The following is a 14,582-nucleotide window of genomic DNA, read 5'->3' on the forward strand; positions in this document are numbered from 1 at the left end:
TACTCTGCTCAGAATGTAACATTTCAGGATAATCAAATATGATCATTGTCTTTTTATTTGATCAACAAAATAAACGGCTAAACTGAAAGCTGTAAGTTTAAAAATTTGAGTGTTTCATTTTCTAAGTAATATATCTTTGTCACTTACGTCAGCCTGATCTTGAAAATGCCATTTGAAGAATTTTTTTTTAAACTGTCTTTTAAATATGAATTTCCCCAGTGTTCTTTGTCTGTTTTCAAGTGAACCTTTCTTTTCAAGTAATTGAAAAAAAAAAAAAAAAAAAAAGCATGGAACAACAACTTCACAGTTGTTCTGTTTTGAATTCAAGTATTTGTCTCTGACCTTTGGTAAAACTTGTAAAATCACAAGGAGATAAGCACGAAAGAAATCATGTGCTGTTCAAGTACTTAAAGTCCAGGGAAATGCACTGAAGTAGAAAGGGGATTATTAGAAGAAGGAGGCTGAAGCCAAGCCATACTGTGTTGGTAGAAGAAGGATTAGTAAGCAGACTGAACCAAGAGAGAAATTAGTAGCATTTATTTTGAGTTAGACACAGCTGTAGGACAGTGCCAGAAAGAGAACAGGTACAATGCATGAAATATTGTAGCTTCACTTTCTGAGGGAGCTGACATTAGTGAACAGCAAGGGAATACAGAGGGAAACTGCTGAGTAGATAACAAGATACACTAGTTAAATGCAGAACAGGAAGGCATGAAAGGGGTGGGGGGAGGGTGTTAAAAAAAAAAAAAAGATTCAAAAATCTGGTGCATTAGACAGGTTTTAGCATTTGTGTTAATGAAGTAAATCTGACTGGCTGATGAACAATGTGAATTAACATTTGGGAAGCAGAAGTCAATGAGCAAATATAGTTCTAGGTAGTTACAGTCTTACGTGCAGTCAAAGTGGTCCTCTTTTCCAGTTAGAGTATCAAAGTGCAGGGTTCAGAGGCATTTTCAGCAGTGGAAGGGGTAGCCTGGAGGTTTGTACAACTTGATTTTATTCTCCTCTCCTCCCTCTCCCTCTCTCTCTCTCTTTCTCTCTCTCCCTCTCTGTAGAGGCATCTCGGTGTCCCACTGCAGGAGAGAAGAAGTTGGCGAGTGTGGACAGCCAGAACTTGGAAGGAGCCAGCTCTGCTGGATCTGCCATCATGCAGCTCCCTGTGCTGCTGCTCTTTTCCCTGCCACCACTTCTTAGCCTACTGGGACAAGCTGGAGCTCAGTTCCCTCGCCAGTGTGCTACCATTGAGTCCCTGAGGAGTGGCATGTGTTGCCCAGACTATTTCCCTGTGTTTGGGCCAGGTACTGACCAATGTGGCGTGTCTATGGGGAGGGGCCGGTGCGTACCCGTGACTGTGGATTCACGACCCCACGGCCCACAGTACATCCATGATGGGCAGGATGACCGTGAGCAATGGCCCATACGCTTCTTCAACCAAACCTGCCGGTGCAACGGTAATTTCTCTGGTTACAACTGTGGGTCATGTCGCCCCGGCTGGAGTGGACCTACCTGTAGCCAACAAATCAATATAGGTAAGAGCATCAGAAATATGACAGGAAAGCTGCCTGTTGTCAGTGCTTTCTTCTAAATGTATTTAGCATATTTATTTTCTTTAAAATACAAAATGCCACTTATATTTATTTAGCAAATGTACCTTGCCATAGGGGTTTCTACTAGATGAGTCATTCAGCTTGTGTACCAAGCACTTACATTTACTATCCCACAAAAGGAAGAAACAAAACTTGTAGTCTGTGCAGGATTAGGACTAAATCCATTAAAGAATAGAATATCTAAATAGAAAAAAAAATTTTTTTTGGTATTATTTAAGAGTAAAATGATGCCTATAGACATGTATGTGTGTTTGTGAGTATGACTGGGAAATAATACATATCTAGATATAATGTTTAATAACTTGTGACTACTTTAAGTGTGACAGCAGCTTTTCTGATTCAAAATCCCTTAATACATTTCTAAACTACATACCTGGTCTTGTAAATTTTTACTTACCTAGTTGCTGTCAGCGTCTTTAGAAACTTTAACTCATGACTATGAGCTGTTCAGAGGAATCAGCACAGGGATTAGTGGGTCTTTCTGAGAGTTCTCTGCTTTCAGTTTAGTGCAGAATATCAATAAACAGATGTCTAAATTTTTTTTGAAGTTATGAAATCCTTGTGGAACTTGAAAAATGTTGAACATTGCAGGTAAATTGAAAAAGACAAGCAGTCTTGGGGACAGATCCTTATTACCAAGTCAAAACCATCTGAGTGAAATAGATTTCATTTATTATTAATGAAAGTTTAAAGGTGTTATTGAAATATCCTGTAAAATCCATAATCCCCCAAATGAGTGATGGGTTGACATTAGAAACAACAGATCTCTAGCACAAATGTGCAGTGCCTCTTGCAGAAACAGAAAACAGCACTGTCATTTTTTTCACCAGATAGGAAACATTCCATGAATGTGAGTCTCTAGCAAGGGTAAACAAAGGACCACTTACCAGTTCAAAATCTTAACAATAAGATTCCTTAAAAAGAACTTATTGAGGGCTGTAGGAAAGACCTTAGGATTTTATTCATCCTTCAAGCTCCAAGAAGCAAACTAGGAAGCAAAAAGTAGGATTCATGAATTGGATCTGTTAAGCCAGGTTGCGCCCTCTCATGCTCTGGCCTGTTCTCATTAACAATGATGACAAACAGCTCTGAAAATTAACCAAGAAATAAATGCTAACACACACAAATTTAGTAAAGTAAACCTGGAGACAGGCAAAAAAGCAGCTTTAGCTGATTTTCTAGGGTATCCAAGAGCAGTTTTTACTTTTCTCACTTACTAAATCCTTCACTACTCAGTAAAATGCTAAGCATATCAGATTTATCATGCATGACCACATGAGTTTAAATAGGGGAAATTAGATTCTTATTATGCTTTGAGCTTCCACATGGAGGTCACTCCTTTTGTCCATCCATAGAGTTGGCCCCAGTTGCTCAGACTTTAGAAATAATTATTGGATTACTGTTGGCATACCCACATAAACTAGCTGTAAAATGCAGTTTAGTGCCTTCATATCTTCTAAATTCGTGGCTAACTTTAATAATAGTCTCAATTTTTTATTGTGGTTCAGGCACATATTTTGAAAAATTAAAAGGTTAAGATGTGTATGTAAATCAAAATTAGATGGATGTTTTTAGTGTGCTACTTAAAATCAATAGCAAAATACCTTTCAGTGATGAGGGCTAGCATATCAGTTCAGTTTTGCAACAGATAGCATGAAAAGTATGTTTCGGGATACAGACTACTTGGATGAAATTCACGTTTAATAGAAGTATTTCTATATACTTCAATGAAGCCAAAATATCTCCTGCTGAAACAGCTTGATATAGTGAAATACAATTCACTTTTATTGTTCATATTGATTCATGCTGAAGACCTGTTGCTTCTCATATCAACATAGCTTGTCACTCATTTGGACAATTGTGGATTTTACAATATTTTTTATAATGAAAATGAGTGCATGTTGAAGAATAGCTGTGAGGATTTCTACCTGTGTCTTAGTTGGAACTTAGCCTGAAATCTTCTCAGTCCAAGTGAAAGAATGCTGGACTGGGACCGAGGTGATGTGGAACTCTGTTCCTTTTGCTGATATACTGTTATTTCAACAAGTTAATTTTCTTCCTTGTTTCACTGTCCATATGTGGACAATTATATTTTTAAATGGTTTTGAGGTATGCTGCTAAAAGGACTAATATATGGCTATTGATAATAATAGCAGGTAATGACATTAAAGGAAGATGTTGTGCTGTGTGAAATTCACAATTCACTGCTGAATCTGCCATTTTTTCTAAAAAAGTTTAATCATATGCAATGTACTTCTTCACTACATTGTCAAGCAATACAACTTCCAATTATTATAAATTGCTATATAGTATTTTCTTGTAAAGTATTACCGCAGGAAATCTTAGGTATATTGTATGAAGTTCTTAAAGGTCTGTGTGACAAATAACTGTCTTTGTCACTTTTCTGACAGGACAGAAAGATAATTTGTAACAACAGTTCTAAAAGCCCTAAAACCATAAGGGTTTGGGGTTTGTTTTCATTGGGATTAACCTTTCTGATAACAAATAACATTTCCTGTTTTTTCTCAGTACCCTCTGAATAGCCCCAATAAAAAGATGAATGAATGCTTGAAGATAAAGGGACTTACCCAGAATTATTAGGAGCAAAATAAATTAGTCCTGTGAGATCAGACTTGAGTGCCTGTTACTTTGGTGACTTGCTTCTTCTGTATCCTCACAGTCAGGAGGAATCTTTTGGATCTGAGTGCAGAAGAAAGGAGGCGTTTTGTGAATGCTTTACACCAAGCCAAGGTGACAATCCATCCTGACATTGTTATTACCACACGAAGACGTGAGGAAATATTTGGACCAGACGGCAACACACCACAGTTCGAGAATATCTCCATCTATAACTACTTTGTGTGGTCTCATTATTATTCTGTCAGGAAGACTTTTCTTGGTGCAGGGCAGCAGAGTTTTGGAGGAATTGATTTCTCTCATGAGGGACCAGCTTTTGTCACATGGCACAGGTACCATCTACTGCATCTTGAAAGAGACATGCAGGTAAAGTTTGCATTGATGTTGAGCCATGTGTTTGTGCTATGTTTTGTAGGGTTAAATAACTTCTCCCCATATTCCAATAGGCAAAAATTATACCAGCTCTTTCTACTCATTTAAATAATCCTGTTTCAATTTCAGTAACCCATTAGGTATACTAAATTTAATAGAGTGCATTTAGGTTTTAGACTGTCATTGTTATGGAGATGTTAAAAATAATATTTCAATTAGAGTAATGGAAAACATGGAAGTTACATAAAAATCTCCTGCAAAAATAGATACAAATTCTAGATATATTCATAGAAAGCATTTTGTTGGACCCACAAATGTTATTGCCAGTGTTATTTTTAGTATCAAGGCCTTGATTCTTGACTAAGTTAGACTAATCAAAGCAACAGAAATTCTAAAGAAAAGTATTATAAAAATGGCTTGGGAATTCAGAATCACATTTTATTTGTATAATTAGTATAATTACTGATTAGAGAAATTAGTGTTTTGCTATACTCTGTTCCATAAATCAGTGATTCTTTTGTTTCCCTTTTCCTATGTGGACCTATACATAAAAGGAATATATTATTTTATAGACCACCATCCTTCTTAAAGAAGAGATAAACAAGTTTTCGAGGTCAGGATTAAGTAGCTTTTGAAATCACTTCAAGTGTTTCCACTAGCTTCAATGGCTCTGCATCAGGTTGAGGAACAAACTCCCTTCAAAAACTCACGTTTGACATCAGTGGCATTTTGTTATGTGCAAGCCCTAAGGAGTTCTTGATCTTGGTGATTTAATATATATTCCTAGTTATGTTAGTAAAATTAATCATCAGCTAAACTAATTTGGCTGGCCAACACATCCTGGCATATAAATATTGGAAACCAGGAGACATTCCAGAACTGTTCTACTTCAACCCATACTAGAACCAAATAATGACAATTTGAAGGGCCATTCACTTTTCCATCTGTTCAGTTGTTCCACAGTTGGCTTAGTTATTCTGTGTGCTACAAACACTGCTATTGATGACAGTCCATTAAACATATTTGGAAAAATGGGGTATCAGTATTAAGTTATGTTTCTTACTACTCATGATATGGTTTCATGGAAGAGGTACTGTCTTATTAATGAGGGACATTCATGCCACAATTCAATAGTCCAGCTTTCTGTTCTGTTGAACAAAGGCATCAATGTGAAAAACTCCTGAAAGCTTCTACAAATATTTCATAGATTTTCCATAGACATCCTCTCCTCCATGAGGAAGGACTGTGACTTTTAGTAAGACATATTGAACTGTTTTTTAACATCCTGATCTTAGTAAATATTATAGCTGCCTGGAGCACACATGTATTAACACCGTATTTATGTGGTTTAGAACATGCTTCAGGACCCCACTTTTGGACTGCCCTACTGGAACTTTGCAACAGGACAAAACACATGTGATATCTGCTCAGATGACTTGATGGGAGCTAGAAGCAATTTTGATGTCTCTCTTATCAGCCAGAACTCAATCTTCTCTCAGTGGAGAGTGCTATGTGAAAACATAGAAGACTATGAAACTTTGGGAACCATCTGCAACAGTAAGCATGACTGCTGGCAGATATATGGAGAGAAAATCCTTTTAATAAAAAATAAATATAATACTTTACATTGCAATGTTTTTTCCTAGCCAAAAAGTCTTAAAGTGGTTTTTGAATATTCTTGATCCAAGTTTCATCAATCTTCCGAGATAGTACACACTTACCATATGTCTTGCACTGGGGCACCAAGCAGTTCAAAATTTGATCAGGGGCTTGTAGCAGAGGAAGAGCTAAATGCTTTGATTTCCCTTCTTATGCAGTGTCTATTCATCTCCTGTGCCATAAATAATTAAATCTGGCAGTGTCATTTCTTTAACTGAAGCTTAAATTTTCTTCTGACTACTCCGCTTATCATCTTCATGTCATTCTGCTCCTAAGAGGAGAACATCTAACAAATCCCCATATTAACTATGTGGAGAATGTTTTGAATGTGAAGAATATTGAATTGTAACACATCTTCCTCAGCTACAAGAGCTAGAAAATCCCAGCAAGTTTCCTGTATATTCATCACCTTCAAGCCACAACTTAGCATCTTCAATGGAAATAGGGGGAAAAAGTAGAGAAAAACCACAATATTGTGTTAGTCACCTACATAGTCAAATATAGTCCTTTCTCCAGCTACTCTACCAGGACATCCTCAAAACTTTTGTCCTAGATCTCATCAAGAAATCACATTGAAAAGCTACAGAAAATTTTCCCAAAGCATTTACAGAACCACAAATTTCAGTAAGAGGCTTCTAGATGCTTTCTTAAATCCTAGCACAAAGGATCTAGCACACAGGACCCCATGAAGATTCAGATTCTTTGCCCAACATGAGGAACTGGCCCATTCATTCGGTTTAAGTGTAATTTGTGATGGGCAATTTTTTTCCCCATAGTTCAGCCATGATACATTCTGTGGCCTACTGTTTTGCACCACTATTGTATTCTCTCTCTTCTCTCCACCCCCAGGCACTGAGGGTGGTCCCATCAGAAGAAATCCTGCTGGAAATGTTGCACGACCTATGGTACAGCGCCTCCCAGAGCCTGAAGATGTTGCTCGGTGTTTGGAAGTTGGTGTATTTGACACTCCTCCTTTCTACTCCAATTCAACAGACAGTTTCCGTAACACTGTAGAAGGTAAACATGGCAGATAAAAAGACCTGGAACAACTCCAAATAAGTCAAGGGAGCAGGCTTGACATTTGTCCTGTTGGAAGTATGAGTTTGGAGACAGTCTATTGGACACTAAGAACACATTGTTCTTAGCATTAACTATTAGCTTAATATTAAGTGGATATATGCTCTGGGTAAATTATAGCTTATATCTGTTCTTCAAATGTGTAAAAGCCTCAAACATCTGTCACTGGCATACCGAATAAAAACTAGATGAGATCAGGCTCTTGCAACCTAGCAATAGGTTGCCATTGCTGAAAACAGACAGCACTTGCTTATGGATTGATGAAGCTGCATCCTTAAATGAGGCAAAAAAGTACTCATAGCAGTTACTCTTGTACCTGAATTAAAACAACCTAAAGAAAGCAAAAGAAATTGTAAGCCTTGGTATTACTTAATGAAATGGTATTGAAGTAATTGAGGTCTGGGTACAGGTTTTACTGCCGGATGCATTACCCCTTCTCTCTGGGCAATGTAACTCCATTCTTTTCTAAACTCTACATGTCCAAAATGAAATTTTCAGTCTCTGGCAGCTGGATACACACTTCCCAACACAGAAACCAGTCTAAAGATTTGGTTCATGCTATTCAGCCAGTAACTTGCCAATTGCTTCTGCACTTTAATAATCCAGTGTTTTTAATAGGAAAGACTACGATTCATGAGAAAAGATTACCAAGTGACAGTTCAGATCCCTGCCAGACCTCCTGTAGATCATCTGGCTCTTTTAAAGAGGCATAATTCCTATGACAGGGAGGATCTTCTCTCTTTTCTTTCTCTTGGAGAACAAAACCAAGAATCTGCACCAGCCTTTTAAGTATATATGAAAGTTTTGGATGATTACTGTATTTGTGAAATGGGTTATCAATATCTAAGTATCTAAACATGGCTTTAGTCAATTAACTGCATGGACCTCTCTCTGCAAAGTTTGGCCAAAGCTTGAAAACAGAAGTTTTCATGTTGCTTCAGATCCTGAAATCCAGCATAAAGGTTACAAATTGTTAGGCACTAACAGGGCATCTTCACTGAAAAAAACAGAGCATATGAAACATTCTGAGATGTGTTTGCAGTAAGCATGGAAATGATGTGTGGAAACATAACAGCTGGCTCATTAGTATAGATGGCAACATATCCACACTTAAAGTCAGCAGCTAGAAACCACATGCAACTATTTCAGTTACGCTGAAAGATATATAGGTCACAAATATATACCTTTATTTTTGTGCTATGACATGGTTTATTTTGGCCATTTTTGCACTAAATCCAAGCAGCCTTGCACTCCACATTCTCAACATTCTTTTGCAAAGGCTATTTTGATCTGAAAATTATGCATGCTAAGGACATTTCTCAAATGCCAGTAGGTAGAGAATTAGCTACTCACTTATGTTAAGTAAGGCAACAGTACATGACAGCCTTTCAGAGAAAAAAAGTATCCGTCAGGGACTGCAGCTTCCAAACAAAATCTTCACTGTGATCTTTTGTGTTCTATTTTGTTTGCATATTCAGGATACAGTGATCCTTCAGGGAAATACGACCCAGCAGTTCGAAGTCTTCACAACTTGGCTCATCTATTTTTGAATGGGACAGGAGGGCAAACTCATTTATCACCAAATGATCCCATTTTTGTCCTCCTGCACACATTCACAGATGCTGTTTTTGATGAGTGGCTGAGAAGGTACTCTGCAGGTAAGATGTGGTTGTGGAACAGAGGCAGGATGGGTGGTTGTCCTTCTTTGTAGTCACAGGAGTTCAGCTGATTCTTGTGGGACAGCAAGTTGCCCCTAAGCTTAGAAGAGAGGACTGGAATTTTAACAGTTAATATAGTTAACAAAAAAGGATTAATAACAAACAAAATCCCTTCCTTACCCCACTCATATCCATTTTCGAATCACTGTCTGTGAAGGGACTTGGCCAGAAATACCAGGCACAATTCAAGAAAACAAAATATGCAAATACATTGTCTTCATAGAGCAAAGACACTATAACCATAGAAATTCCAAATACTTCATGGACGTTGTCACTGTGTGGAGTAAATATGTATGTTCCTTTTTATCAAACAAGATCAGATGTCATGCACACCCGCATAATTAATTTTGACCACCTTTGTGAGTTACTACCAGCATTCTATAACCATTTCCATATACTTTCAAAGGATGGTCACTGTTGCTGACTCTGCTTCTTTAACTCCAAAAGGAAGAGAGAAAAGGAATAAGGAAAGAAGTGAAGGAGAGGGAGAAAGGAAGGACAGAAGGAAGAAACTGCAAGGAAGGAATAAAAGAAGAAATTAAGAAGGAAGCAGATTGGCATCATTGAACTGAGGGGAGAATTCTGTATAACAGTAATGTCTGTGCATTAGTCTCCACAAAGCAGCAACTGTATTTCTCATAGGACAATCCAGCCCCCTTTTCCTTCTACAGAAGACAGTTGCTGTTGCACTACTGAGAGATCTTTGTGTAGCTTCCACAACCTGCCTCATGTATTCTCCCCACAATAACTATCAGAAAGCAATTGTAACCCCTTGTGGTGCTTACATGACCTATCACAAGCTTTTGCATCATCTTACCAAGATGATTTTTTTTTCTTTTGTTTTTGCTTCAGCTGACTTTCTCCTGATTTACCATAACATTGTAAAAAAATTCCACTAGGGTTCACATCAGCTGCCCTCCTGAAATGCATGGGAGACCTCTTCATCACTCTTACAATCAGACAAAGCCAGATTGTAGCAAAAAAGTTTTCCAAGTCCTCAATATATACATATTTTTATTTTTCCATGCAAGAAGAAATGGAAAACCCAACACAGGCAGAAAGTTTTACAATTTACTGGTGGTTTCTCTTAAAAAATAGAGTTATCATTAGTGGTCTTGCCTATGGACAGAGCAGAGCCCTACATTCATGATCTGTCACACTGGAAAACCAAACCCTCTCGATGAACTTAGGTTAGAAACAAAAAACTTGAGGTACTCAAAACCCCAAACCAATGTTGGGAAAAAAAATGAAGTAGTGTAAATTGTTTTGATTTTATTGACAGAAGTGTGATTTGACTTTCAAATTTAGATATCTCAACATATCCACTGGAGAATGCCCCTATTGGACATAACCGACAATACAATATGGTACCTTTCTGGCCTCCGGTTACCAATAATGAAATGTTTGTTACTGCACCAGAAAACCTGGGATACAGCTATGAAGTTGAGTGGCCAGGTAAACTGTCTAACCTACATGCTTCCTCTTTCATTCTCATCGTGTCTTTCTCCTTTTAAGTTTATGAATCATACAACAAATCTGGTTCAAATTTCACAAACTGTATTTGATGCCTTTGTAAAGGTCTATTTCTCTTTTCTTGCTTGGCTTACCAAATCAGTTATGTTTGGGATTTAGTACAGCCAAATAGATTCTGATTAAAAATTGTTCCTGCATGAAGCTACCACTATCCACTTGAATTTCTGGAGAAGTTCTCATTTGGATTTAAACCTGGCAGAGGCTATTTTTCATATATCATGTGCCTTCATTAAATCACTACAGAGAATGCAAATCCCTCACAAACCAGATAGCAAAAGAAAGGCCCAGGATTGCTTTTAGAATGTAACAGAAGAGACTGGAATTTTCTCACATTTTGGTACAAATATTATCAATAAAAATTTAAACTAGTTCTACTTCACAACTCATTGAATAATGGCAGACACTGAGCCTTGACCTGTCCCTCTGACATTTATCCATCTACTTAACATTTACTTTTAATAACTTTCTCTTTTGCTTTCCTTCCTGTAGGTCAGGCTCTCCATGTCACAGAGATGATAACTATCGCAATAGTGACTGCACTGGTTCTTGTTGCAATTATCTTTGCTGCTGTTGCATGTATTGTACGTGTCAAGAAAAATAAGGATGAGTTGCATCAGCCTCTTCTTACTGACCAGTATCAGCACTACTCAGATGATTATGATGGTATACCAAGACCGAGCCAGTCTGTTGTTTGAAGAAACATCAATTTTTTGCATCTGACTGAAACAGTTTATTTTGCTGTATTTTATAAATGGTGGTCATCCATCTACTTTAAAATAAAGAGCATAAACTGTCAGCTGTCTTGATATGTTTGCTTCAGGCTTCACCTCCTCTTTCATCACACCTAGGCATCAATAAGTCACCTTTGTAATGTCAATTCTATGTTGATTTTCATAGAATTCTACTAACTCTTCAGGGCTCACGTGTAAGACTTTTTCACACATATTTCTGTAAAATCTGGTAAAATTCAGTTAACCTGCTGACAGTCAATGTCATCTGACTTCACCTAGCCTTTATAACCAGAATTCTTTTATGAATTACTTTTCTGAAAAGGTCAAAGGTAGAATGGGACAGAAGCAGAATCCAAAATATAAGTAGATTCCTAAACTCACACTTCGTGGAAATGTGTTTCAAAATAGCCAATGTGCCAGGCAGGGAGCTACAATGAAATTATGAGGGGAACAGTGTGTTTGAAATCCAACTTTATACACAGGAGAGAGTTTTGATCTTATTACTGGTTTTAGGTGGATCTGTGAAAAGAGATTCACCATTGAGAAGCCACACCAGTATTTGGACGCTTCAGCTGTATGTTCAAACACAGCTGCCTGAAGGGGATTTCTATCTGAAAGGACAGACAACAGTAGCCTTCATTTTATTTTTATTTTTATTTTTGTTTTTCACTCTCTTTCTTCCTTTCTTTCTCCCACTATTCCCCTGACAGGGCATTCTCCCCAGAAATGAAAGACCTTGCTTCAATTCTCTCCTGCAGGAATTTAAACCCGCATGTCTTGTAATTTGTGAGATGGCCCTGTGAATAAGGGTATAGAATAGACTTGAGAAAATAGCCATATGCAACTGTTGTTGAATTTATTCAACACAAGTCAGTAGGAGAGCAACAAACTGATGCCTGCCTTTACAGTCTGAGGTAGGGCTGGAGGAATTTGGCTTCAAGCCTTTCCTTCTCTCTCTCATCATAACAGGGTACCAATAAATCATCTGATTGTCTTCCTATGATGTTTTATTGAATCTAATTTAGCAGTCATTTGCTGACATATGGAGATGTTCCTGAATTCAGGCTGTTGAATCCCACATCATGCACTCAATCCTCTAATCGTCAGACTATAAAGTCAAGCTGTGTCTTGTCTTTCTTCCTGCCTGACTCCAGCTTCAACACAAATGGCAAGTAATTTGGATTTAGCTCCTTCAGTCTGAGGAAGCTCTCTTGGACATTAAGCTATTAGGCAAAATCAAAGGTCATGCCTTCTATGTGCTGTATAAACCTCAGTGGTTTCAATAAGAGGTGTGCTCAAAGCACACTTAATCAGTGGCAAGGAGATATATAATTTATGCATTAAATATGAGGTAAATAGCCAAGACAAGTGCTCTTGGCTAAGGGAGTGGAAGATGGGTTATCATCTTAACTCATCTTACCAAGCACGGGGCATAAACAACAACAAAAGTTTACACACATAACTGGTATTTAGGAAGAAAACTTCCACCTATGGCTCCCATGGCACAAAAGTAAACTAGATGAAGGTTTTTTCGGATTGCACTCTTGACTTTATTTCCAGTTAAGCCAATCAGTATTTCAGGTACAAAACCAGCAGCTTGGTTTTCAACTTAAATTCATGTTTCTAATGGTTTTGTTTGTACTGAGTAGCAACTTAACAAGTCATCCACTTTAGTGATTTCAATGGATTAAAGCAGTGTGATCCAACGTACTTCGGATTGGGGTCAAGAGATCTGGATTTTATTCTTAGCTCTGTTACTGACTTGCTGAATGTTCTTAGCTAGCATACTTTTACCTCTGTGACTCATTTGACTCCTTCATAAAATTAAGATAATAGAGCTTTCTTTTTAAAGTGTTTTTACTTCAGGGGATGAAAAGAAGCTTGATAGCAGAAGAAAAATGACATGGCAAAATCAGACCTTGTGAAGAAGTTAGACATTAAAGCCATTCAGTCCTTAAAGCAAAAGCATACACTCATGTTTTGAGCAGCGCACGAGTCTTGTGGGTCAGAGAATGAGGAGACCTGCCTGCTAGTTACAGCTGCCGCACATAAATGAAAGAAGCAAGTTGGATTTTTATAAGACTTAAAAAGAAAAGGATCAGCAAGCACAGGAATTAGAGGAGGAAGGAAAGTGGAGAGCTGTGTGTGTGACCCATTCTTGACACGAATCATTCTTTCTTTAGTCACTATTTGCAGTACTCTGAACTGTCTGAGTGTGGAAAAAAAAGTTCCTGCCAATCATTGAAATTGCTTGGTGTTTGTTCCTGAGATAATCTGATGGGGGGAAACTGTTTTATGTTTGAAATCTGAAATGGCCAGCATATGAGAAAATTAAGAAAAATAAATAAACACCAGAAAATTGAGTGTGTGATAACTATAGAATTTCACTTGTTACATGTAGGCAAGAATGGGGAGCAGAAGTCACAAGAAGAAGAAAGGAAGTGAAAAGCTGGAAAAAAGTACTGAGAAGATCTAGGTACAGCAGTTATGAAGCATGCGATGTCACTTCTCCCCATGACTTTTCCTCCTTGTTCTTCTCCTGAAGGTTTATTCATATAAAGGTTGTATAAGACAACTCTAAAGGATATCTGGAAATTATGATAAAATAGAGCTAAGTTCATGTGAACTGATGACCATGCCAAAAGGAACTGTGACATAGGTAGCAAAGAGTTGGCACCATTAAGGAAAAACTGAAAGGAGCCTCTTAACTGGGTATGAGCAGACATCTCCCATGTGTTGTCAGAAACTGTTACACAAATTAGAACAGTGTAATTTATGTAAAATTGGAGATTGCTGAATAACTATTGATAATGATGCTAACGGAACAAAAATCTATTGATGTAATTGGTGACAGACTCTTCTTCCACAAATAGTTATTGGTCTAATAAAACGTCATATTGTTATTGTTTTGCCTTAGATTGCAGTGACTGTATCAAGAAAAAAAAAAAAAACAACAACAAAAATTTTGAGGCCTATTATGTGCCCCCTACAACTGGGGATTTTAATGATTTTTTGATGATTTCTATGTTTATTTGCCTTCTTAGTTCTCTAACAGTATCTAAGTTTGTCTTTTGAAATTAGTAGACAGCAACTATTGAATTCAAATAATGAAACAGTAATTCAGATTCTCTCCAGACAGAATTAAATCAATAGAGGTTCTGAGAATATGCAAGAGGGAAAACGAACTAAGATCAGGAATTTTAGAAATAAAAGGAGAGCTTCTAAAGCTCCACTTGACTTTGGAAAGG

General features: G+C 37.5%; 1 protein-coding gene across 1 annotated transcript; it reads left to right on the forward strand.

Moving 5' to 3' along the window:
* The first annotated feature begins 434 nt into the window (after nt 1-434).
* TYRP1 (tyrosinase related protein 1) lies at nt 435-11,355 on the forward strand. Its single transcript, XM_009970247.3, has 8 exons — nt 435-584; nt 1,056-1,529; nt 4,288-4,610; nt 5,969-6,173; nt 7,125-7,292; nt 8,831-9,010; nt 10,379-10,525; nt 11,093-11,355. The coding sequence occupies exons 2-8, from the start codon at nt 1,148-1,150 to the stop codon at nt 11,296-11,298; spliced, it is 1,611 nt and encodes a 536-aa protein (XP_009968549.2). The 5' UTR covers nt 435-584; nt 1,056-1,147; the 3' UTR covers nt 11,299-11,355.
* Nucleotides 11,356-14,582: the final 3,227 nt, after the last annotated feature.

This window comes from Tyto alba, unplaced genomic scaffold, assembly GCF_018691265.1.
Source record: "Tyto alba isolate M040663 unplaced genomic scaffold, T.alba_DEE_v4.0 Super-Scaffold_42, whole genome shotgun sequence".
In the NCBI taxonomy this organism is placed as follows: Eukaryota; Metazoa; Chordata; class Aves; order Strigiformes; family Tytonidae; genus Tyto; species Tyto alba.